General features: G+C 37.6%; 1 protein-coding gene across 4 annotated transcripts in view; it reads left to right on the top strand.

Annotated features, from left to right (window-relative positions):
• Positions 1-801: 801 nt before the first annotated feature.
• LOC129566790 (uncharacterized) overlaps positions 802-26637 on the top strand; it is a 41727-nt gene continuing 15891 nt past the window's right edge. The window contains exons 1-2 of one of the 4 annotated variants that reach the window (XM_055443035.1): positions 20704-20816; positions 20912-20962. In XM_055443035.1, the coding sequence (XP_055299010.1) occupies positions 20959-20962 (4 nt within the window). In that variant the 5' untranslated portion in view covers positions 20704-20816; positions 20912-20958. The other 3 variants (XR_008687781.1, XM_055443026.1, XM_055443018.1) reach the window with 3 other exon arrangements.

The following is a 26637-nucleotide window of genomic DNA, read 5'->3' as shown; positions in this document are numbered from 1 at the left end:
GAAACATGCATTTGACTTTCACGTGGTGTTGACGACTTCATAACACTCATTTATCCCTAGGTTACAGCTTTGCACTTTCAATGTATTCGGCATCGGATTAGCCATAATATACGACAAGCTCTAACAATTGGCCGCTTTTTGCCTCTTTTTTTCTTTTCATAGTTTCGGTCGATGTTTGCAGTGTTTAATCACTTTATTTATAAATATTGTACATCAAAGCGTGATTTATTTTTAAAAAAGGTGAATTCGTGTTTGTGCTTGCACCGCACCACAGCCACGCTTGAAAGTCATCGAAAAAATCCAAAACAAAAGCATGAATTTCAACCATCGAATCCGATCGAATTTGGCTGCTGATGATTTGGAAGTGGTTTTTTTTTCTTTGACTCACGTTTAACGGGGTGATATCGTATTTGTTGGCTTCTGACAACGGCATGAATGATGACCGCAACCGAATCCTAGAAAGCTAAAATGCCACTTTGATTGAAATCGATAAACGGTTTGAAATTGCTTTGGCAACGGGTGAAAAAACTGTGGAAGTACCAGCAGCACTTTATTAATTGGTTCAGCTATAGGAACTCGGACTGTTGTGTAATACTCTTTTTATGAATGAAGGAAAATGTGGTGCATTTTTTAATGATGTTTCTTTTTCTATTCCACTCGCTAATTCGAACTGTGAGCCAAAAAAAAAACGTGAAACGTTTAAAATATGGGTTCGAAGCATGCACCGCGGGCGATATTTATTGAACCCTCGCGTGGATTTTTTTTTTTTGGTCGGTCGTATTTGCCCAAATGGAAACGGGTAAGTCGACATAAATGTGTGTTGTTGTAAAAATAGAAATTCTCTTGGATTTTTTTTCTTTCTTCATAACACATTTTGTCGTCGAAAGGAAATGTCGAGCGAGCAAGAGAGGGAGATAGAAACAGAAAGAGTGAAATTGTGCAGAGACCCTCGAAAGAAAAATTGAATTCAGACACAAACTGAATTGGAATCAGACAATAAAAATTGTAAGTAGCCGAGCAGCATACACACACACACCAAACAATGTAAAAATGAAAGCCCAAAAAACAAAGTGAACAAATGAGTTTTAAAGGAGAGAAGAAAAAACCGCACGGAATTAATTGTTTCCGAAAGCAATACATGACTGTTTTGTGCTATTTATCGCTTTCAATTTTAATATTTAAACAACTGAGAGAGCTGAGCGAGCGAGCGAGCGACAGAGAAAAAAGAAAGAATAAAATTCGTTGCCCAAGTAAAGTAAAGTGAAAAAATATATATATACACAAACAAACAATAAACACAAAATAAAACTTAATATCCAAATGTTAAGCGCTCGGGAAAAAAGTCACTGTGAATAACCGTAAATATGTACATGAATGTATTTGGTATGCTCTTGTCGTCTCGCTCATTGTCGTACTCTTTTTTTCCTCTTCTTTTCGTTTCTTTGTTATTTTTAGACTTCTTTATTTGTCAAACATTACAGTTTTCTACGTGCATTCCACTGTGCATGCTTCAAAGTGATATAGAATATTCAACGCGATATTATGCATAGGCAATGTGAAATTGAATTTACTGGAGGTTATGCTTTAATTTCATATCAAGCCGATCGAATTCACTCGCCGTCACTCTTGTCAGTATTCGCTTTTTCGATTTTTGCTTCTTTTATTCAGTTTTTTTTCTCATAATTTCGTTGCTTCCATCAAGTCCAGCCTCGTTGAACTTGAACTCGTCTCTTTTGAAAAACTTTTATAATAAAATTATTTTTCATAGATTTTATACACACACAGACATTTGCACAAAATAATTACGTTCAGTTCGGCTGTCATTTGATACTTTTTTGAGTGCGAAGAATCAACGAACAGAGAGAGAGAGAGAGAGAGAGAGCACAATTCAAGCGACACCCGTACCCATACTTAACCCAGGAATACCATTTGCTTGCAACGATAAACGAATGCCAAGAAAAATCGAGTCAAGTCTCTCCCGTCGTCGTCGTCATCGTCGTCGAATCGATCGCTGGTATTTCAAATTCTTTTTTTTTCGTTTTGCCTCTATCTTTTTTATTTTATTGTTGTTGTTTCTCATTCGTTCACTGGCATGCATTGTAAATGATGACAAGTTTGTATGGTTTTTTCCTCTCTTGTGTTCTTGTTGTTGTTATTATTGTTTTTTTTATTGTTTCTTCTCTCTTTTTTTTCTTCTTTCGTTTGTACACTGTTGGATTTGGCGTTTAAATGCGTTTTTAACGCTTATGGTGTATGGAATAAAAATTAAATGAACTGCATGGGGGGAATTACTCTAGTTGAAGGTTTTCGCGTTTTCGTGTTCTTTCTTGCAAAGTGTGTGTATGTCATTCGCATTTGTTTGATTCGAAGCGATGAAGGCTACTTGCGACAAATGAACGTTTTCTGTACACATTTTTCATGGTTCCATCGCACATTTTCGGATGAACTTCATTGAACAATTTAAATTGATTATCTGTTTTGGGCCACACACACACGCGCAAACAAAAACCGAGTGTGTTTTTTTTTCGTTTATTTCACTGAATTTTAATTCAAGTAAATGGATTCGACGATCTGACAACAGAAAAATGACCCCATCGTCGTAACACTTGTGCCAAAAACACGCATCCAGCAAACAATGATGAATTACTTGTGTCAGATTTTACTAATTAATTCATTTTTCAACGAGCAATAATTTAAATCGCTGCTTTTATTGTGTTACATAATATGCGCAATTCGTTGTAATAACTGCCGTAGAGAGAGACAGGCTGAGAGGGAGAGGGTGAAAGAGGAAAAAAGAACTCCAATGGATTGTAAGAGAGCTGCAGCCTTTTCAACGCTTTTAAACTCATCAATGTATACAAATCATATCAATTACATTGAATATTAATATTTTTCTCTCTGTTTCTCCGCTTTTTTTCTGTCGTTCTGATGTAAATCACGTCATTAACAGATAAATAGAGTCACAACGAATTCTTTGTAACGCTTAAACGACGAACATTTACAGTTCATTCCGTTGAAATTAGCTTGAAAATTGAAACCAACTCTCTGCGACCATCGTACCGCAAGTTAGTTTGTATTTTTGAAACCAAGAAAAAATTGTATGTTTCAATTTCATTTGTATTTCTTTTTTTCTTCTCTCATTCATTTCTCGTTTCAACTCCGTACAAAGTGCGAGCAGCGAACAGTGAACACTCGCGCTTGTGTTCCCAACAAGTAGGTATCATTCAATTGTAGTGATTTCAGCTGAAGTTGGCATTTTCTCCAATTCGTCGCGTTTCTTTTCATTGTTACAAGAAACAACGGCACATTTTTTTTTGTACCCAATTACAAATCGTTTCGCTGGTTTTTTGTTTCTGTCTTCTGCTTCTACTATTCAACGTCAGTGCTATGTTTTATTGTTGTCATTTTTAGAGAAATACACCGACATCACTTTGCTTTGCATATGAATGCGATTAATCGTCTTCATTTAGGCGATTATGTGTTTGATTGAAATTTTTAATTTGTCAATGTCATTGAAAACGTATCAATTTCATTCGATTTCTCTCATTGTTGCAATATCAGGTCGATTCAATAAGACCCGAATTTATGCAATCTCCACATGTATGCATAAACAGAAAAAAAGAAATAAAACTGAAATCCACATTTTAATTTTCAGTGTCGAGTGGCCGAGAGTAATGCGGATACGTATAAAATCTCCTTTGTCATGGCTCGAGAAAAAAAAAACAAACGCGACCGTGCTCGTTGTGAAATGACCGGCCCATTTAACACAACAAAATCTGCAAATAACTTAATCATATAGTTTTAACAATTTGATGACATTAATATCTCTTCTGTTTTCGAAATGGAATTCCGAAATGCGAAGAGGAGGATCATGCGAGAGAAGTGATTTAAATGAGGAAAATGCACGCTCATTGTTTTACGAGCAACGGAGAGTCTCTGAAAATTTATTTATTTGTTTATTTGATGTGATGTGTTTTTCTGTTATTGTATTTGATTCGTAAAGCTTATTTGACATTTAATAGTTCACTAGCTGTTAAACGTCTCAATTTTTCTGACACACACTGTTGCCGCTTTCAATACAGTTGTTACAAAAATTGCCAAATGCCATAAAATGTGACATTGTTTTGCTTTCGAAATACGTTAACACTGGCAATCGATCGTTTGAATAAACAGAATGAAACAGTCAAACGCATTGTGATAGAATGGGACAGAATGGAGTGGGTGAGAGAAAGAGTGAAAGAGAAGAGAAAAAAAACGTCGAAAAGCAAACAAACAATCGGAATTTTACTAAATAAACGATTGAGCTAATGTAGAATTTTGATTTATTTATCGAGAGACAGAGAATCCATATGCATGGGATTTTATGTTGTGCAAATGACTGCATACGAAACAATCATTGTGCATTTCAAACCAATACCAGAAACACATCATTTTCCGCACTCGTATGTGTTTGTGTGCTCGAGAATTCATTCAGAATATCAACGAACAAACATTGAAGTTTTGGTGTGGAAAATCACCTCGCATGCCAAAAAATGGCTCCAACAACAACAACAACAACAACAGCAGCAGCAGCAGCAGCAGCAGCAGCAAAAACAATGACGATATTTATGCCGTGTGGAAAAAGTTACGTAGAGAAAGAGAGAAAAATCAAAACCGAGTAGCAACTAAACGCAACCAGAAAATACAATAATATAATTTTATATTCAAGCAAACGATTTCACTTTGTGATGGAACGAGAAGAGCGCATTATATTATATTGATATGCATATTGGGTGGAAAAAAAGAAGAAGAAACAGAAGCAATGCGACATGCAGAAAAAAAAAGCTTGAGCTGAGGAACAAAAAAAACTTATATGTTGCGCATATATTTTCCACATGCAGATTTCACAAGCGAAAACAATATGCCAAAATGTACGTTGTGAACATATCAAAATAGCTCTTCGAAAAATCGCATCATCAATTCTCCATTTAGCTTCACCACAATAAAATAAACACTGATGTACAACACAGTTCACTCTTAAACTTCTGGATACCCGTCCCGACACAACACACACATACACACAAAGAGAGAATGTGGATAGCAGCAGCACTAGAAATGGAAAAAAAATGCCGACAAAAAGCTATTATGTATGCAAATGCATTTGTGAGAGCGTTTATGCGTGTGCCAATGAAAAAAAGCGAAGCAAAGTCACAAGCAAAAACGAGAGACAAAGCTAAACCAGCGAGATAACAACTGAATGCACATTGAACAGAGTTATGAAAAGCCAACTGAAATCGTAATTTTTTCCCTTGTTTGCTTGCTGTGTGTTTTTTCTCTCTCTCTCTCGTTCGGAATTCATGGCCCAAAAGCTCAACAAACTGAAGCGCTCACATGATACCCAGAGCCGAAAGGGGAAACAATGTTGGCATTCACTTGATTTTTTGAGCATAAAATTATCTGTGTGCTGCATAAATTGTTTATTACTGCGATTATTGTTGGCTTTTGCTCGCCTCTTTTTCATCATACAAACTTTTCCATGATGAGCAGCGGCTATGACGATACATCCAATTTTCAATTATGTGTGCATTGTTGCTGGGATTGTTATGTGTCGGTGTGGTGTCTGCGGCAGGCAGACGAGCAACGGCAACGATACGCGATGAGGGTGGAAATGGCGAGTATTATATCGAGCGCATGGTTTATGTGTGGCTATGTGTGTGTGTACTGTGCCTCTGCATGTATGTGCAATGTCGTTTTAATAGCTAAAATAATATATTTTTTAGCAGCGAAAATATAAATCGTGTTAATATTTATGTTTTTAAAATAAAAACGATGTTCGGCTAAAGTAGATTTGGCACGTTGTTGTGTCACGTGCGAATAAATCTCGCTGTTCGATCGAAAAGAGTGAGAGAGCGATGGAGAGAGAGAGAGAGAGAGAGAGAGAGAGTGTGTGGAATCGCAACCGGTGCCGCCGGCTCATGTTTTGTGTATTGTGTGCGTTGATTTAGTTTATTATCTGCACTAACTAACCACATTTAGCTATCAGTTTTATTAACTTTGGCATCGCCATTCTACACTGCATCCTCTGCCCTGACCACTCAATGTATGCGAAATTTTGATGCAGATTCGCCTGCTATTCAGAAACTTTAATTCTGATAAAATAATTCATTGTTTGTGGAATGCTGTTGGGTATTTGTTAGCACTTCATTTTTGAGCTGCTCGCATCCACTGCAATTATAATGCTGAACGAAACAATCCAGCCAAGTGGAACAGAGTGAGAGAGAGAGAGAGAGAGAGAGAGAGAGAGAAAGAGAGAGAGAAAGAGAGAGAGAAAAAGAGCGAATCAAATTAGAAAGAATTCGAAAAAGCAGTAAAGAACCCGCTTAATCTAAAAGCATTTATTTATACATATTGTAGCCATTACAATGAACTGTGATGTCGCCAATTTATTCCACGAAAACATATAGTTTTCAATTCATGCGCAATTACATCACAAGCACACATTTATTAGCAGAAATTTTATTTGCAAATTCGACGCGACTGAATGGAAAATATTTAGTGCTGCGTTGTTTGTTGTTGTCGTCATTGTAACTCGACAAAACTGAACAAAACTGTGCACATACGTACACACACAACGAGAACAAATAGTAGAGGCCATGTCTAGCGTCAACAGCGAACGAGCGAGAGAGAGTGAGAGAGAGAGAGAGAAAAATAAATAAAACAATAAACATACGAATCTTGTTCTTTCTCATTCTCTCCTTTTTTTATATCGTTATCTCGTTTGCTCTCCATCTTATTCCATCGCGGAAGTAAGTGCACTAAGTAAACAAACAAAAGATATTTGAAAATATTTCGATTGCATTTCTTGTTCGGCACATGTATCTCGCCTTCACTCTCTCTCTCTCTCTCTCTCTCTCTCTCTCTCTCTCTCTCCTCTCTGTGTGTATTCGTCTTTTGGAACTATTTCAATTGCAATGATAAAGAAATGAGCGTTGGGAGAATTTGCGAAAAGGAAAATATGAAACTTGGGTTTTTGAAATAAAATGGAAAATTCCGAATAAAGATGACGACGATGATGATGTTGGCGACAACCAGCACATAATATTCTTCTTCATAGACATTTTTCGTTCGGTTGGCATTGTGCCATTATTATTATCAAGTCGAATGCATTTGCACACATTAAGTTGAAATTGGAGAAAGAGAAAGAATGCCAACTATGTATCTCTCATTCTCTCGTGCTTTGTGTGTTCCGCACCTCACCCATCCCCCAATTCCGGCATCTCTCAAAATGACACAATAAATGCATTTTGAACAGAAGCAGCACATACACAATTTAGTACAATATGCATCCGCGGTTGAACCGCATCAATAAAACGAACTGACGGCCATCAGCAACATGAAGCCGATTCCAATGGCAAATACATCTTCCATGTTGCATCGATGGCTTAATCGTTCGTGTCTCGTTGTGAAATCGAGATCGAACTCAAATCACTTGATAAAATAATAATTCTGGTTTGGCTTTCATGCAAGTGGACAAAAGAGAGATCGATTGAGCCTGAGACAAAGCACAAGATAATTCGAAATGCAATGACAACGACAACCACGAAAAACAAAGACAAAAAACGGAATAGATTTATGGAGCGTACGGTGGAATTCCAGTACGTAGAGGTCATGGAATACACACATAACGAGATCTGTGTATGTATGTGCACGAGAGCGACGAAAAAAAAAGCAAACCCGATTTCGCATTTATTGATTCAGGCAAATGTGGCATGTTCTGCGCGATTGAATTTATAGAGTCGTTCATGTGTGTCGTAAATTTATTGTTTGTATTACTTCAACACAACAAGTGGCAAAAAAAAATGTGAACGAACGTGTTTTCACAACCAAGTATAAACACACGTAATCATACGTCGTTTGCGTGCACAACGCTGATATATTCAATTAATCGACGTAATCGACCATCAGATAACGAATTTATCTGAATTGGATGCGGTACAATAAAGCAGCTGCTAGATCTCTCTCCCGATTGTTCTCTCGCTTCGTTTCTGCTCTCTCTCTCTCTGTCTCTCTCTCTCTCACCTCACACTCTGTTCTTATCTTTGTCGACAAATGTTAAAGCTCGTTTGCGGCGCAGTCAATTCGTCGAACGTTCGCGCGCCAACGATTATTCCGATCAATACGTAGGATTCCAATGTTGGCACTGTCTATAATTTGGCAAATAACAGAACAGAAAAAAACGTCTTTTTTTTTTCATTTATAAACTTCGATTTTTCGCTATAAATTTTTCAATGTTCATCCGAAGTAGAGAAAGAGTAGTGAAATGAAGGGAGGGAGAGGTGAAAAGCAGCAGTAGAATGCGATTGCAATCATGGAACTCGCGCTGTTTCTACTCGAATGTAATGAATTTTTCAATGATTTTTAATTTTCAAATGATCCCCAGCGCATTTCCCTATTCATTGCGATATTTCATTTTGGTCGGACTCTTGCACAGTGTGCGCGCAATTTCCATTTCATATCGAATATTCGATGAAAGCATAAACGAAAAACGTAAACCACACTTAATCGCAATGGAAATTAATTCGAAAAACCAAAGTCAAGAGAAATATAACACACACACAGAGAGAGAGAGAGAGAGAGAGAGAAAAGAGAAATGGAATGAAACAAAAGCAGTACCCAATGAAAGAAAGATAGCAGAGGCGAACGAATAAACGCACGAACGAATGAACAACAGAGAAAAAAAATGCTCGTACATATTAAAATAGAAATAATAAAGTGCTCAGTGCTCACTTCACAATGCCAAACAAGAAATGCTATGTGTTATGAAAACTGGCCTGCTATCTCTTTCTCCGTTTGTTCAACGTCACTTCGCCTCTCGTTCACTCTTCCTCGGTCGCTTGCTATCTCTTCTCGTGCATGCAAGCTGCGCCGCAAGCATATGAAACCTATTACATATTATACTATATCACGTTATATCGGCATACAAAATCGTAGCATTGCATACTGTGTGTGTTGAGCACGCAGCAAACCAAACTATTTCCGTATGGGAACTATAAAGCCGAACACCAAGTGAATTGTGAACAAACAAACAGTGAGACCGGCTCTATCTCTTGCTCTCTCGAACACACACACACACACACACACACACACACACACAAACCAACTCTGTGTATCGGCGTTAGATTTTTGTAGGCACAAATACTGGGTAATAACAATATTATAGCCGTATGCATAGCAAATAGCGGTAAATATGTATATTGGAATCGGTTTTTGTGTTGGTTTGAGTGTCATATTTTCAGCGTTCAGTAGTTTACAAACTACAATTCAAATATCCAAATGAAATGAAACGAAACGAAACCGAAAATCAAATGACAACTATACTTGAATATCCATGGACATATTTCGCTATCCCTGTTGTATGTATGTGTGCGAGTGAGTTTTTTTTTCTCTCATTGTATTTGAAAAACATTAATACTCAATCAAATTTTTTTTTCTGCTATTTTTTTCCGAAAATCGACTCATTTTTTTCCCATTTTCTCGCTATCGCACTCTAGCGTCGATGCATTCAGGGAATTTGATTGCGTTCTTTTATTTTCATCGACCGTTGATCACTTCCCAGAAAGTAATTTCCGAGCTTCTTCTCGAAATGTTCAACTCAATCGTTGATGTTTTGAAATCGCCGCTAGACAAAAAAGAAGAGAGCGAGAGAGAGAGAGAGAGAGAGAGAGCAAAAAATATATTAAACATTCAGCTAGTTGAACATCGAAGCTGAATACATTAACAGCCAGTGTCGACGCATGGTGAACAACGAACCACTGAAAAGCGTGAATGCATTTCGATTTCGTGTTCGGTGCTTTTTTCTCTCTATACATTGGTCATGAGCGTTTAATTTTATTGCTGTCATTTATTTACACCTCTTTAAGTGTACTTTCTGCTCGCTCGCCGCTGCTTCAGTTTCATTGTTTCAATCGTGGCGTTGCTCGTTCGGCTACCACTTATCGAACAGACAAGGCCTGTCAATTTGGCGGTGCAAACAAATCATCAGACAGATCAATTAGATAATAATTTCTTATGTTTTCAGCACAGTATTCGTATACATTTATCATGCGGCAGTGCCACACACATACACCAAAGCGCCGAAACACCATTTGCATTCCAAGTCACAAACGGCGAATACAAATTTCAAACATTCTAGATAGATTGTATAAACAGATAAATTGGTAGCATTCTCACTAATTACTAAATTTATCTATTGATTGTATCGAGTCGAGAAAGAAAAATCAAAATACCAAAAAATGCATGAAAAAATTTACATCGATATATAGGGAGAAAGTATTCAAAGCATTACATAAAAAAAATCATCTTCCTTTTTTTATGCTGATCACGATTTGAAGTCCGTTTCATAAATTTTCATTACTTTGCCGATTTTTTACATCTTTTCATGTATGCAAAAAAAGATGAGTATATCGATATCGTTCATTGCAATCGTTTCGCTTTTCTACAATTACGTTAAATCATCTCTTCGATAAGGAGGTCGAATTTCTAAAGTGCAAAAAATCCCAAGAAAATAACCCTTAAGCGGAATTGAAAGCAAAATGAATTTTTAAATTGTTGTGATTCTCATCTTCGATCCTTCATTCCCTTCTGCCATTCGACTTCTGGGTTTACGGAAACATAATCCGTTTATGCTGTTTTGCTTGCATACCCGTTTCCAAGTAGTTTGCTGGAAAAGAGTATGCTTAACTAAGTGTCCACGTATGGTTGTGAACGAGTCACATCAGAATGAGTGACCATCAGCAGCAGCAGCAGCACCAACGATTTTCCAAACTCTGAACTAACAAGAAAAAAAAAGATCCATATTGTCGAGTGCGAAGCGTGTATAGTATTTGTTTCTCTAATCTTTCATATTTATTTTTCACAATTCGTTGAACACGAGCATTGAACACGAGCTCATGCTTGACCTCATCGTTGTTAATCACATACTTTTGCGAAGCGGATGTGAAATAGAAAAATTGCTTCAGCAAAAAAGGCAGCGGCAGCGCCAGGAGAAGAAGGCGACAACGACACAAGAGTGAAAATTCATTATAAATGCTTGTTTCTCTTTCGTTTTTTGTTTGTTTGCAAAACAGAAATGAAAAAGAAAAAAAAACACAACAATATCTGCCCGGACATTTATTCGAATCATAAATATTGTGGTAGATTTAGTGATGGTAATCATTTTAGATGCGAATCGAAGGTTGTAACAGACGCGAGCATTCATAGCACGCCTAAGCTCAGCCATCGCCAATGCAATTGATATGATCAAGGCGCATGCAAGCCCGATACAAGTGTGAACTAAAACTATAAAATCATTAAAATAAATGACATCAAATAAGGCGATATATTGTTGTAACATATAAGTGACCCAAATATAGCTTGCGGTTCATTTCTTCAATTTGTTTCTCTTTCTGGTATTGGTGTGTATGTGTGATTGTGTATACGTGTATAACGAGCGCGAGCCAACAAGCAAGTCATATTCCCTCTCGGCGCTCGTCTTCTCTCGATTACACTGTCTTCTTGTTGTTTTGTTGTTGCTTCACACAGGCGGAAAATCAAAAGCACAATCTCCGTGAGTTGCTCTTTTCGCAAAGTGTTATTATTGTTGCGGTTCGCTCTCTCGGTTACTGTTTTGACATGAATCGTCATCGTCTCGCGCATCTCACGGCGTCAATACCATGTGCTATGTGTAATACACATTGTGTATAACCATCGCATCTACAGTTTTGTATGGTAAAAATAAATAGCGAAAACATACGAGGAATACAAAATGAAAGAAGTAAAAAAAAGCAGCAGCAACATACACGAGAGAAACTGTATGTGCATAGAAACATGAAAACACAAAGCAGAGGAAATTTTTTTTTGTAAAAAGAGTATCGCAAAGCTGGATTGTGTCGAGTAGCTTGTGCGAATTGACAGAAATGAGAAAACTTCGAGTAGTAGTACATGAGCAACGCAACGAAAATAGCTCATGGATGTGGCCCCAATGGAAACATGAACGTTCACGCGATTCGCTCGCTCTCTCATTTCAAATTGAATTAATATGCGAGCCAAAAATGTAATGACCAGTGACCACAATGCTCAACTTTCTTTTTATTCAAAATGAGCGAGCGAAAAATGTTACAACACTTTTAGAAAAGAATGCGAATAAAAGTGACAAAAATGTTGAAATAAAGAGAGCACTTCAGCTGCCATTCATCCGTTGCATCGTTTAATTACGAGCAGAAAAAAACACGACTACGTTTTCATTGCATGCAGCGTTTGCGGTTGTGGATAGTCTGTTTGTTTGATTCGAACATTTGATCATTTGAAAATTGCGAGCAATTAAATTGCATACGCTCACTCGCTTGCTAACTCACTTACTCACTCGGCAGCGTCATTCCATGTTTTATCAATCTATGACAATGTGTTTCTGATCTAAACACGCAGCCCCATCCAGACAATATAGACAGTTATTGTGCTAATAATATAGCGCGAACACCATATCATATATTCAATAATTTATAAGACAGTTGGAGCGCAGATAAAACGTAAAAACGCACACGCCAGACAAGCGCACCAAGAGAAAAAAGAGCTATTTAAATGGGCCGCATATTATAAAGCCATTGCGAGCGAACGAGCGAGAGAGACAGCGACGAGGCGAAAATCGAATTTTCGTATGTTTTGTGGATTTGCTATTGAATGCACTACCGTATCCATTTAAACTGAATATGTTGCGATGCGATGGAACTACACACTCAATTTTATGGATGGTGTGTATTCATGTGTGTCGGTTGTCGCATTTTAGCGAACAACACAAACACTCCGCACTCCGGCCAATCGATGCGAACGAAAACACGCATTGCCCAAGTTAACTTATCCATGGTCGGTCGGTCTGTCGGTCGGACGCTCACTCGTTCGCTATGTATGTGCAGACTTTGTTCGACTCTCGCGCGCGCGCCCAACACACATACGTATACACAAACAATCCAAATATTGTCGGAATGAGTGAGAAAGCGAAGCAAACAAAAAGCCCATAATAATATAATTTCTTTGATGATTTATGTAATACCATTAGAGGGACAAGCCAAAACGATTGTTTCCTCTCACTCTGCCAAACTTTGAGCAGCCCGGTGATTATGTGTTGTTTCGGATTTTGTTCTGTGGTCCTTTTGTGAATTTCACTTTGGATGAAGAGACCGACAACAATGCTCTCTCACACATGCAAAAATTCATTTGAATTTGCAGTTTGGGCTCGCATTCGCCTCGTCAACTGAGAGTATTTCAGACTTTGCTTACAGTTTTACAGCCCACAAACACATTCTCTGCGAGGACGATGACGGTGACGACGACGACGACGACGACAGCGACAGCAACAGTAATGGCACTAGTGTAGTAACATTGCGTGCATGAATGTGTTTTCCATGAAGCGACTCAATGTTTGCAAGCGTTGAAAGAGGCGAAAACAAGCACCTTGGTGTATTGGTTAACTGTTTCCATTGTGTTATATTGCACTTTCGGAATATACAACATAAGCCAACAGAAACAAGTATGTAGAATAAATATCGCCTCTTCCTCGCCTTAATCCACAACAGAGAGAGAGAGAGAGAGAGAAGAAGAAGAAAAAACGGACGAGAAAAGTAAAAACATATTTCTACACACACATTTTGATGTGCTTTTGGGTCGACTGTGGTTTTGCGTATTACTGGAAAATCCAATAGCTCCCTGTCCTGCAGAAAATACTGCCCCCGCACACATGCAAAGAAACGAGAAAAAAACCTAACCGGACCAATACCGAAAATCTCCATTTTCATTGGAATCCCAATCCAAAATGAAAAACCCAAGATAGAACGAAAAAAGAGCAGGACAGCAACAAGAATATCAGCAAGTAGAAAAATAGAATCGGGATAAGTTATAGGCGATTGTATTCCATTCTGCTTAATACAAAAATTTATTCACGCTATTTTCAAGAAGATATGCTGCTGGGATGAAACGAGTGAACATGAACAGCGATACAGAGAGAGAGAGAGAGAGAGAGAGAGAGATTCATGAAAATCCATGGAAATAGATGAAGTGCCGAGATCATGCCACACACGATTTTCGAGCAGTGAAACAAACGGGAGACCGAGCGTCTATGTTCCAACGTTTAAATCGTATCGACCACTTCGTTCCGTGGGTCCGTTGCTTTTTTTCAGATCGGTTTTGGTGTGTGTTTGGCATGGTTTTGCTCGGTATCAAATATGTAATACGATGTTGATGTTATGCGATCGCAAACGCAAAATGTACACACATTGATCTGAGGGAGAGAGAGCGTTACTGCTGTTCTTTGTTGTTCGTTCGTTGCTGTTTTGTTGTTTAGCTGGCATTTTGTCGTCATCGTTGCCGTTTTTCTTATTGCTTTCGTACTGTGGCATTGACTATAGTCTGTTTAGCTGTTTTATTGTTTTTGCTTCGGCAGTTTTACCGTGCGCTCTTCTCTCCGCTGCTGTCGTCGTCGTTGCTGCCACTGTCGCTGTCGCCGTGCTCATTGCCTTCGTTCACCATCGACATCGTACAATTTCTGCAAATGCTTACAATTTCTGTCCGTTGAGCACACAAATCGCAATCCACGTCTCTCACTCTTTCGCTTCCAACACTCGCCTCGCGAATTGATGTTTTTTCAATGTGCATTTTCTTCATATATTTCACATCGTATCGCGTATTTTATTCTCTCTCTTTTTTTCCCTTGTTTTTGAATATTTCATTATTATTACTGCTTTTTTTCACTTTTTTTCTTCTCTCGTTGAATGTGTGTGAGTGAGTGTGTGTATGTTGTGTAGTTTTTGTGGCTTTTCTGCAAACAGTGCATATTCGACAGTGTTCATAGAGCTGTTGTTGCATGTGTACCATTTCAAATTATTTAGGTTTTTTTTTTACTCTTTACTTTTTCTTCTTCTTCGTCGTTGTCGTCGTCTCTTTTCCGAATGTGAGTTTCTTTCTAGTGAAGCAACTTACGAGCGCGCGCATGAGGCACACGGAACGACTGTGCATATTTCGTATGAATGTGTGTATGTGAATATGGATAAAAATGTAATCGGAATAGATTCAGATACGTTCAACTCATAATGCATAATATAAATACGAACCAACCAATAAATGAACGAAGAAGAAGAAAAAAAACCAACCGAAGTTTTAAAATACAAATGCCAATTTTCGTGTTCGTATTGCACTCTGCCTCGAGTTCGACTCTGTATTGTACTTAACGATTTTTGTTGTTGTTTCTGCTGTTGTTATTGTGAAGGGGGATTTTGGTGTACTTGAATTCGCCGTCGTGTTACAATATAAATTTAAATTATTTATTTATTTTTGGAGATATTGTTGTTTTTGCATTAACATTCATGTAAGCACCGTTTTCTTTGGACCATATTTTGGGTCTATCTCTCATTTTGAGTGCGATCCATAAATTATTATGATCGTAAATTTGATTGAGTTGCAAACATTTGTTTAAGGGAATGCGAGCAAAATTGTTGAATGACTAACAGCTCAAATATCACTTACAAATTGATACAATTATCAACAGTTCCACTACGTTATACTTCTCTCTTTTTCTTTCGCATATCGTTCGCAAAATTTCTTCATTCGTTGAACGATTACATTTTTTTTATCGCAATAACAGCGGAATTCCATTTGACGAAACATAAAAAAATCAATGAAATTCCGCTGAAACTTTATGTTGCCGAAACAAAGAAACTGACTCAATAACGGTCGATTGACGTTTTTCTTCTTTCCGCTTTCAAGCAAAATTAGTCAGCTCATAAAAATATAATAGTGAGACTGAGCAGCAAACAGAAGTAAAACACTGTAATGAAGCGAAGCGAAGCAAAAGCAACAGCAACAGCAACAGCAACAGCAACAGCAACAACGAAAGACAGTGCTTGGAAGTGAAAATTTAACAATCGCGTAAATTATGTAAATTATGTATTTTTTTAAGCAAACAAAATCAATTACATTCGTTCACGCATGTGATAATGAATGACAGTTTTTCTTTTCTTTTGCTTTGCCTGGATTCGCTGCGACACACTCGGTTGGAATGTCTATGTTCAGCGCAACGAATGCGGCAAGCGTCTTACTGTGCGTTTTTCGTTGTTGTCTATTCGAAAATATTGACAACGAAAAATTCGATTCATTAACGACACACCAGACACATCAAGAGCTGTGAACAACATGCGAACAAGCTCAAATGATACGAATGAAAATGATCAGCGATCTGGTTTGCGATCTGATTTAATCTGTAAATTGGCACGCTCACGAACTATATACAAACAACGAACAAGCGTACAGCGCATACCATTTAGGTAGAAAACAAGTTGTGAAGCGGATCGTTTCGTTGGTATGCGCATCGCGTTTGTGTGCGTATGCGAATGCGTATCTCTTTCTCTGTATCTAGCTCTGTGTGAATGTGCAAAAACAGCTGAGCGCTTCGAAATTCGTTCGTAAAGTGGAATACGGCCGAAAATGACACAACTAATTGCAATTATAAACAAAGCTCTTGAACATTTTTTATTGGAAACTACAACCGAGCAAAAAAAAACAGCAAACGACTCACGAAACATTCTGATAGTTTCAAAGTTAGCACGTGAGCACAAACGGCTGTACAATGGCTTTGATTGAAACAAAGCAACAACACAGTTCAGTCTATTACAATTTCTCTCTCCCTCTCTCTCTCTCTCTCTCTTTCTCTTTGTTTCAATTGTATTGTTATATTCGTAGTGGGTTTTTTTCTTTTTCGTTTTCACTTCTTCAAAAAATCAATTTACTAAATAAGATTAACAATTGTGTTCTATCCTCATTTTCATTTGTTTGGCTTGTGAGTTTGATTGTAGCGTTTCGATAACTTTGCCACTTTCTCAAAAAAAAAGTGAAAAAAATGGTAAATGGATATCAGCAGCTGATATGAGTTGTACTACACTGTTTTTGAGCAATGGTAAACACCACTTCTCGGGCTAATTGAAAATCAAATAAAACTTTTCAACCCAAAAACACTCTCTATCATTCTATTTAGTGACCTCTTCTATCGCTGTGTCGTTCGTTTTCACTCCGATTCTCATTCTATTTTTACTTACTTATTCCCTTGACATTTCATTTTCATCTTGTGCACTTTACGAAAGACACTGTAGTCAAATTAGTGTGTATCATGTTCACATCTTTCAAAAAGAAACAAATTGAGCCGATATTGTGTCAACGCAAATATCGTTTGTTTCAGACTAAAACCCATGATAAATAAAACAACAACAACAACAACAACCGAAAAAAGGAATGTTCAGTGTTTTTGTTAAATTTGCTGAACGCAATTAGCAGAGAATCGGTTAGCATTTTTTTATTGCTGTCAGAAGAATTGTAAACAATAAATGAAATCAAACATTTTCGGTGTAAAGAGAAGTAGACCAGACTAAATGTATAGACGTATTAACACACAAAATTAGCAACACAGCAGCGACGGTAGCTGACCAAGCGAGGGCAAGAGATGGAGAAAAACAAAGTCAAACAAGAAAGTCAGCAAAAATGAACCGATAAAAAAAGAGCAAAAATTGAACAAAAATATTTGTTTTTCTCTTTGCCTAAAATATTCGGAACGAAAGATCAAAGCTACACATTCAAACGAACTGTGTGCGCATGTATTTCTTTTTCTCTCTCTCACACATCACACAACATTCAAGACTCAAGATTCAACAAGTCGGTACACATCGCTCATTTTCTTTCTCTACATACACACTTTCTTCGTTTTCGTTCCCAAAATTATCTCTATGTTGCATGTTTTGTATTTTTTTCTTGTCTCTTAATAAGTAATACAATAGATAACAGGAAAACAAGAATCACCAGTAGATTGACATTTTTTTTAGTAGATTAAAAAATTGTCATTCTAGCCATCACAATGACGCATTTGGCAAAAAATATGATTTTGTAGAATATTGTACATGTTTTGGCTTTATACATCGTCTAAAATTCCGAATAAATTGGTGAAGAATATTCTCGGTGTTCATCAATTTCAATTTCTCATGTTTATAGAGTGAATCAAACAAAATGAATTCTTTTTTTCTAATCATGACTTCCGTTTTTCTGGTAGTAGTGAGAATGATAGTGCTTCTATGGAGAACGTATCGAATGAGTTGGGAAATCTTTGAAAATTAACTCAAAAAAAGTTTTAATCCACCGAACAATTCGAAGCTGTTATCTTAAGAAATGTCAAAGCTGCTTTCGCTGTTGGATTTGATAGTATCACATTGTGATACGTACGAAGGTCTTATCAGTAGAGAGTGTAACCATTCAAGTTGGTAGACTTTTTTGTTGCATGGTGTGCAATGCACACACTGTGCATACATTTGCATCAAACTTAAAATTCTTGTTTTTTTTTTTCAATTATTCCCCATGTGTGTAAACAAAGGCAAATGAACAAAGCGCCGCCAAAATAGACTCTTCTTTGCTGGTGGTTTTAGTAAGCATTGGCACAATTAACTGTAGAAATATGAACTTTGTAAATTGTAGAGAACCAGTCGAGGTGTTGAAAAAAGAAATAAAAACGTCCAAGTTTCCAAGGATTTTTGTGTGTTCGTTGGCTTTTCTGTTCTTGTTTGTCGATTTTTTTGTGTGCTAAATATGGATTCCTGTAGACGGCTAAATGGTTCTTCTGCTTCTATCAGCCACTTGAAAAAAACATTTGAGCAGACGCAGTGAAAGAAAGTAAATTGGATGGAAGACGACCACGACGACGACAACGACAGAAGAAAAAAAGGTTTTAATCATCGTCTATTAAACCGAAATAAACAACTTTTCCTTTTCGACCTAGTCAATAGCGGTCATGTTTCGGCCGAACAAATTCTATTACGTAGTATCGCATTGGGCATTTCTGTGTGAAGTGAGTGAAGTGTGCGTAGTGTGCAGTTTTATCTGTCTTTTTGTTTCTCCGTTTCGCATTCGTATTCTCGGTAAGCAATTCCCCTGCGAGAGAAAATCAATCACTGCGAGAGAAAATATCATCACTTTGATCGGTCATCAAATCAACAGAAGTAAATATCGAAAATGACTTATGCATTGTGGCCGAATACATATGAGCAAACATTTTATGTGTGCAAAAGCGACGTAAAACGATGAACGAATGTGAATTGGCTGCTTCCTAAATGCTAATTTATCGCTGTTCCAAGCGACTTTTTCTATGCGGTCTATTTCACATTAAAATGCGCATACTTTTTAGTTCAAGTCGTCTTTTGTTGTTGTTGCTGCTGTAATTTGCGTTGAGGTTGATTCTTTGGTGCGCAATTAGCTTCTCTCTTTTTCTCTATCTCTCAGACAAAATCTGGTTAAAAAAATAAAACAAAAACAGAACAGAAGTCAATTGCGTGAAACGGTAAAATCAGCTAGGCAACATATTCTTTTAAGACGAGCACAAATCGTCATGTCGATTCAAGTGTACATCGACAATTTGATGAATCGAACGAAAATGTTGCTGCTGCCTGCCACCGCAATGTGTATTCTACAAGAAATAAAATTGGTTGGCATTCGTGATTTTTGTCTGAGATTTGTGAGTACCGTTTATTTTAATTACGCGATTGATTATCTCGTCGTCTATCTCTATCTCGTTGTACGCATAATGTATTTTTGGAGTTGAACGCGATAAAAATAGAAAAACCATGAAAGTTACCAAGCAGCCCATTCGTTCGCCTTCTACTAAACAAAAGCCTAAGTTGAATAAATCGACCGAAACGACAGTCTAAATCGTACATGAATAGACACGATGCAAACGCAGCAACAGCAACAACACCAACGGCAGCAAAAGAAAGAAGAAGAAAAAAAAACGGTTTGAGGTACGCGTCACATCTCATCAAATAGATTTTCTATTGTTAACATTGTTTGATCGGAGAGCGCACACCAAACGAGAGAATACGTGACAAGTTGAGAGGAAGAGAGAAAAAAAGCATCAATTTTTCTACGGTAATTTTGTTGTCGACATCGTCGCGAATCTATCATTTACGTTTTGTGAGTTTTTAAGCGATTGTATGTTGCTAACCCAATCACTTTCTCTATTTTACAGAGAGGAAAAAGCGCCATCGTATCATCAATCTATTTACTTCTTCTTTTATTACGTGTTGGTGAAGAAAAAAAATTGCCTCGCGAAAAGATCATCTAAAGTCAGTTGAGGCATCGCAACAATAACAAAAAGCAATTGAGTAAGCCGGTAAAAATGGCTAATGTGTACTCTATTTTTGGACTCTCATCTGAATAGAGAGAGAAAAATAAATATCAAAATATTTGCACAAACCACTTGAATCTATATCGTACGATTTATGATGCCCGAATCAAATTGAATGATGAGTGACAATTTTCATGCTAATTCGTGCTAACATTTTCGTTTATTTATTTGTTTTGATTGTCACTTTGGTCGTTTATTATTATCAGCAGCCCATTGCGTGAAGCGAAATCATCGTACAAAAAAAAAAGTACGTTGGGAACGTTGAAAATTGAACGACGATTGGATCCAATTTTGTTTTGACGATCTAATTTTAGACGCTGTACTCATCGTGCATTGTACCGATATTTTTGCCGTATTTATTTTGGAATTCGTGAGTTTTGTTTACTGCATATTTTGCGGCATTTCAAGCGTTTAAGAAGTTGGATGTGGCTCCTCACTTTGAGTGTATAATACGTTGTTGAGACGTATCAATCTTGAGTTGAGTGGATTTTATACTCGTCGTGTTTTTTTTGATCGCTTTCTCTCTTTCTCTCTTTCTCTCTCTCTCTGTAGCAAAGCCTTCGCAACTACTTTTAGATCAGCGGCATCAAAACAGAACAATGTGAGAATATATATTGATGACATCTTTAGCATTCAAGTGTAATTTACATGTAAATTGTAATTATTTGCATTTATTTTGGTCTCCACACGAAAAAGGTTGGAGGCATCTCTGTCAACGTGAAGGCATCGTCGGCTTCAACAATATGTGTACGTGTGTTTGATTCTATTTTTGCATCAAACAAAATGTATTTTTGAATTTATTAAGCGGTATTCATCGCACAAATTAGATTGGCAATGCGATGGGCTGATGAAAAGAGTTGTTAAATCGAAAGCGGCTTGAAAAGAACGATGCATGTAATAAGTCAAATTGTTACTAAGGCGAGTACAACGCCGAAAAGAGTAGATACAGCAACAACAACAACATCGTTGTCGTCGGTGAAGTGTTGTGTGACGCACGGGTATTGCAAACGACACCATAATTTATTTCATAATAATTTATGTCATATTTAATTTTAGAATGCAAGCGTTCATTATAGTTCTTCAGTTTGTTTTTTTTTTCTGTCCCGTTCATTCGCTGTTCGTTTCATTTATTTCGGGGTAAATGATTTGGCTGAAATTTGTTTGGCGGCACGAAGTGCGCGCCCGTTTATTGATTGTGAGCATATTTTGATTTGCATAGGAGAAACGATTGCATAAATATCAACAGCGACGGGTGTACAATGGTGCACCGCAATGCATTGTGTAAATTCAAACAAAAGGAACGTACACACTCCACACACACATATATATACATGCACATTGACATGCTCACATACATGAGCACACACTCGAATACTCTGTCTCTGGCGCGAGCGTTCACTCACTCGCTTACTCGCGAAACAGCCACATGCACTGGCACATGCTGAATGCATCTTTATCTCCGTCGGCTGCAACTTTCGGTTGTATGTTGTTAATCAAAAACAAGTTTCAGTTATTCATGATATGGAAACTAAAGTGCACTCAATGCATTGCCATGTAAAATCACAGACGAAAAAGCCGTTTCGACTTTATCATACACATGCAAACACTCACAATATACCAACAGCATGAAAATGTTCAAATGCGGAAGCGCGCACACTGATTCGATTACGTAGCCAGTGAGAAACGGTGGGCTCGTGGTTTTTTCGTGTGTGATTTAATCGTGTATCGACAAAAGACTTTCGGAATCGGCGCCATTCAATCGATCTGCATTGGGTTTTCGTCGTTGTGTTATTTTTGTTGTTGAAAAAGCGATTTTATCGAAAATACACAGTAAATTAACTAATTAGAGAGTGCGAATCATGGTTGAACTCACTCTTTCTCTCTCTCTCTCTCTCTCTCTCTCTCTCTCTCTCTCACCTCCTTGTTTGTACACACAAATCGGATCTGTTTGTGAAATCGCTCGACATCGCATTCACATTTTCAATGGGTTAGCACTTTAGCGAATTCGGTGCAGGAAGAATTGTTGCTATTTATTTTTAATACGAGAGAGAGAGAGCAGCGTTTTGCTAGCGGCAAAACTTTTTTTCTTCTCATTCCCAAGCACACACACCGCAAGCTCCCGCACCGCGGACAAATTCATTGAGGTCAATGTCAGTCGATGTCATTTCTCAATGAAGCAACATACCATTGATAAAAAAAATTTAAACAGCACAAAAGAAAAAAAAACAAGCGCAACGGCAATGACAATGCCAACGAAATGCCGTGCATTACGTAAATCATTTCAATGGAAATGTGTGTTACTTTGCGAAAGTCAATTTTGGAAAAGTGATTAAAATTTAGCAGAAGCAAAAAAAAAATTATGAATCGGCTTAAGAACTTTCACATGTCTTTACTAAACAAACATTGCGTTTTATTACTTCGTCGCTGCTGTTGGCTGTCGATTCACATCAGCGTGTCTGATAAGTTTTCTGTGTTGTGAGTGTAATTGATGTCGCAGAACATTTTTCAAATGAGCCCTAACTGCGTCATTGTTTCTCATGGAATAAGCGAACGAATTCAGTTAGACTGATAGCACCGGCGAAGTTTAGCATTGCATAGTCGTTTGGGTGTATTTAAATACCAATGAGTTTTGTATACGCGGCAGAGTAAATTTAGACAGATATTACGATGACAAATGCTTACATAAAAAAAACGAAATACTTTAATCAGTGAGCCAGTCGATGTTTTGGACGTATGACACAATCAATTTGGAAGCGTGTAGGTAAAGCGCAAATGCGTTTTTATATTACAAAAACTCTCGCAATCGACGAACGAACGAACCAACAAGCAGCGAGTTTGCCAGTCACTCGCTGGTGTGTGGCTTGGTAACGAAAGTGAAGCGAAAAAAGACCTTGAACAATGACGCAAATTTATCGATAAAATGTCAAATGAAAATCGGTTAAAAACTTTACTCATAACGAAATAATCATCTTTTTTTTTCTTTCGTTCGCGTCGTTTTCTTCTCCGTTCTGTGCAAAATTCATACAGCGTTCGCGGGCACACCAGAGAATCGAATACACACCATTTTTGTAGTCTGTATGTATTTTGTGGCATCAAATAACTGATGTTCGTTCTCAAGTAGGAGGATTATTTAAGATTCAGCCAAAACTATTAATCACTCGGATCAAATACCTTCTGCTCTTTTGTATATATACACAAAGCTCAGAAGATCATTAGCCTCTTAAGTCTGAAGAAATAACAACGCGCATTATTTCATGTCGCTGGTCTTTTTTAGCTTTGCCTGATGTTCGACTTGTCTGTTTCGTGAGATGCAGATAAATTCAACGCGAATCGAAACGGGCTGCAGGAAAAAAAACACATCTCAAGAAGGCGATCGAATTCAAAGGGAAAAAAAGAGCCGAGAATTGACTATACAATGAGTTCATGTGGTCTGCGTCAAGCCTATTGTCGCTAACCAGCATGTGTGTGGTTACCGTTTCGTATTATGTAAAACCATACGTCGCGCGTTGATCCTGAAAAAAGAGCAACTGAAATGAATTGATACGGCACGATGTGTGTCTGTGTTATCGATGGACGCACAAATAGGCATCGACACTGGCACACACACACACACACATACGCACACATATTGTGTGTCACGCATCATTTGCCACCGCTTGCCGGTTTGCCTAGACTATAACTCTTCCATCCATCTCGGACGCACTTTGCAACTTGAGACCATGCGCATTTTTTTTCCTTTCCAACTATGGATTTAATACTGAAATTGCGAAATAATAATAATTTGGAGAGCATTGTAATGAATAAGTGTTCAACAATTACGCTCGTCTCGGCTTTTTTTTTCGTCTGCCTTCTCAAACCCCTTTTTCGATAGTCTTGATGGTGTCGTTTTTCATTTTTTAATTGTTTACGTTTTTTTCTGCATCTTTTTCTTTCGAAAATCGCTTTACCGATTAGACACCGCTATTGCACACAATGAAAAGAGTGAGCTATCTATTAACATGACCCGAACGAGATACGTCTCAGCATAAATAAATCGTACGTTTGTGTCTACAACCATACCTATATGCAGTCGGTACAGTAGGATCGATGGAAGATTTGTTTTGGTTTTCTTTGTTGCACAGAGGGAAAGAGAGAGAGAGAGAGAGAGAGAGTGAACAACCATGGTCTTGAGGACGTTTTTGTTCCCTATATGTGTCCGCTGTGTATGAACGCGCTGTATTTAAAATGATACACAACGATAAGACCACACGACGAAACTGATGCCAAAAGAAAAGCGGAGAGAACGAAGAGAGAAGTAAAAAATTGAGGCAGTAATCGCGACAAGCAACAAACAAATATATATATGTTCTACACGATTCGATGTATAAATTTGAACCATAAAATTTAGCCCAAGTAGTAGCAGTCGAATTCTGGCTGAAGTGAATAACCGCGCGCAAGGTTTTCAAGCAATATAACACAATGGAATAGCGTGAACCTCAACAAGCGAGAGAAGAAGAAAAAAACCGGCAGGCGGTGGCGACGACGGCCGCAAAGCGTACAAGAAATTGCGTGAGCGCGCGCGCGAGCTCACTCCGAATGATGATATTTCATATCGGTGGCACTGGTGTGATAGTCTTTGTCATTGCGGCTGATAAATACATTCCAACAAGCGATTTCGAGTCGTGCATCTCAGTCGAACAACACACAACGACCGACAACCTATCGCAACGCTTGTTATATGTTTATTTTTATGTGGTGGCAAAACCAATTTCGAGGTGTATATATTTTGCTTGGTCGGGCGGGTGTTTGGTGTGAAACATTTGTTTCATATGTTTTTTTTTTTTGGCTGTTCCTTTCGGCCTGGAAATATAAGCCCGAAAATTGCTCTTATTTTTCATTGTTGATAATTTCGTGGCAAATTTGGTGCGAACTACTTAAATAATCATTTCGTTTTTTTTATGGTTTCTGTTTTGAACATTTATTTTTCGTCTTTCCCTTTCACCGTATTCGTTTGATGTTTGTCACTTTTCCTTAGGTAGGGATTATTATCAATTGCGTGTTATCGCCCGAAATAGTACACACAAAGTACGCACTCATATGTAATCAAATCAATTATTGTTATTGGTTTTGGTTTTGTGTATTATTCATTCTCTCTCACTTCAAAACAGATGATTTGATCGCGGTTTGTTGTTGTTTTTTTTCAAACCTAAATCACAAATACATTGTGGCGCGAGTTCATGCTCGACATCTATGTTTAATAATTGATTTTGATGGATGTGTCATTTGTGCATGGAAATTAAGCGCATTCAATCAAACCGAATCGCATCTCGTTCAATTAGAATTGAACAACTAATTTGTCGATCATAATAATTAGCGTCATTCCGTATTATTTTCGTTCACCAACCAATTGGTACCAAGGTGTTGAAACTGTAATTAGTTTGACATTTTAGTTTATCGCTCGATTTGTTGACGTCGTCACTCGAAATTCAATCTCAAATCGATTTGTGTGGCAATCGATTGTGCTGCCTCATTCCCAATAACAACTGTGGAGTATAAATAGAAAATCCAAAGCCTGTGTCTTCATACGAAATGAGCTGTATGAATCGTTGAAAATGCAAAAGCTATTAGGAGCCAAATGACAAGATATGATAATCTTGGTTGAATGACATTTTCAAATGCGTTCAAATACAAACAATGCCACAAACAAATACAAACAAAGAAGTTTAGAATATATAATTTGCAATTGTTTATTTATTGATGTTTTTTTCTATCGTTTCACCAAAGTCAATCGCATGTTTCCTCTGATGTTATAATTTTATCGAATTATTTGTCTCGCAATTTTGTGGAGATTGTCCAAGCGAAACGATCAAATTACGTTTCATTTCAGTGTCCTGGTTATTTTCCTCTCTATCGAAGTATTGTTTTTATTATCACCAAATTCTCACAAGTTGAATTGTAGTCAGTCCATTGCGTGCAATTTTCAATCGTACTCCATCATCGTAAATTGTGAACGCATAAAAACATGCAGTGCTTCAGACTTTTGGCCAATGGAGGAACAACCGTAATGCGAAGTCACACACACAGAGAGAGAGAGAGAGAGAGAAAATGGCATGTTCACAGTCAAATACATTCAGGGGCTCAGAATGGAACGAGAGTGAGAAAAAGCAGGCGAATGATTGTTTCCAAAGGTCGTACATCCATTATTCGTAGGCATTTATTTATGCATGGAAAAAGAAGAAGAAATGGGTACAGAGCCGAGTAAAAGTGGAAACTAGAACGTAGTCACCATATACACAATATGTATATGTATACAGACGAAGGAACGGCAGGAAAGGCTCAATATTCATTCGATACATAGAAAATCACAAAATAGAAACGACTCCAGTTTTTCTAGCACCAGGATACAAACATGCGAATAATAACAATAAAAATACACATTCCGA

This window comes from Sitodiplosis mosellana, unplaced genomic scaffold, assembly GCF_009176505.1.
Source record: "Sitodiplosis mosellana isolate CC-2019 unplaced genomic scaffold, AAFC_SMos_1.0 Smas_scaffold_1, whole genome shotgun sequence".
Classification (NCBI taxonomy): domain Eukaryota; kingdom Metazoa; phylum Arthropoda; class Insecta; order Diptera; family Cecidomyiidae; genus Sitodiplosis; species Sitodiplosis mosellana.
This window is presented reverse-complemented; position numbering and strand designations above follow the sequence as displayed.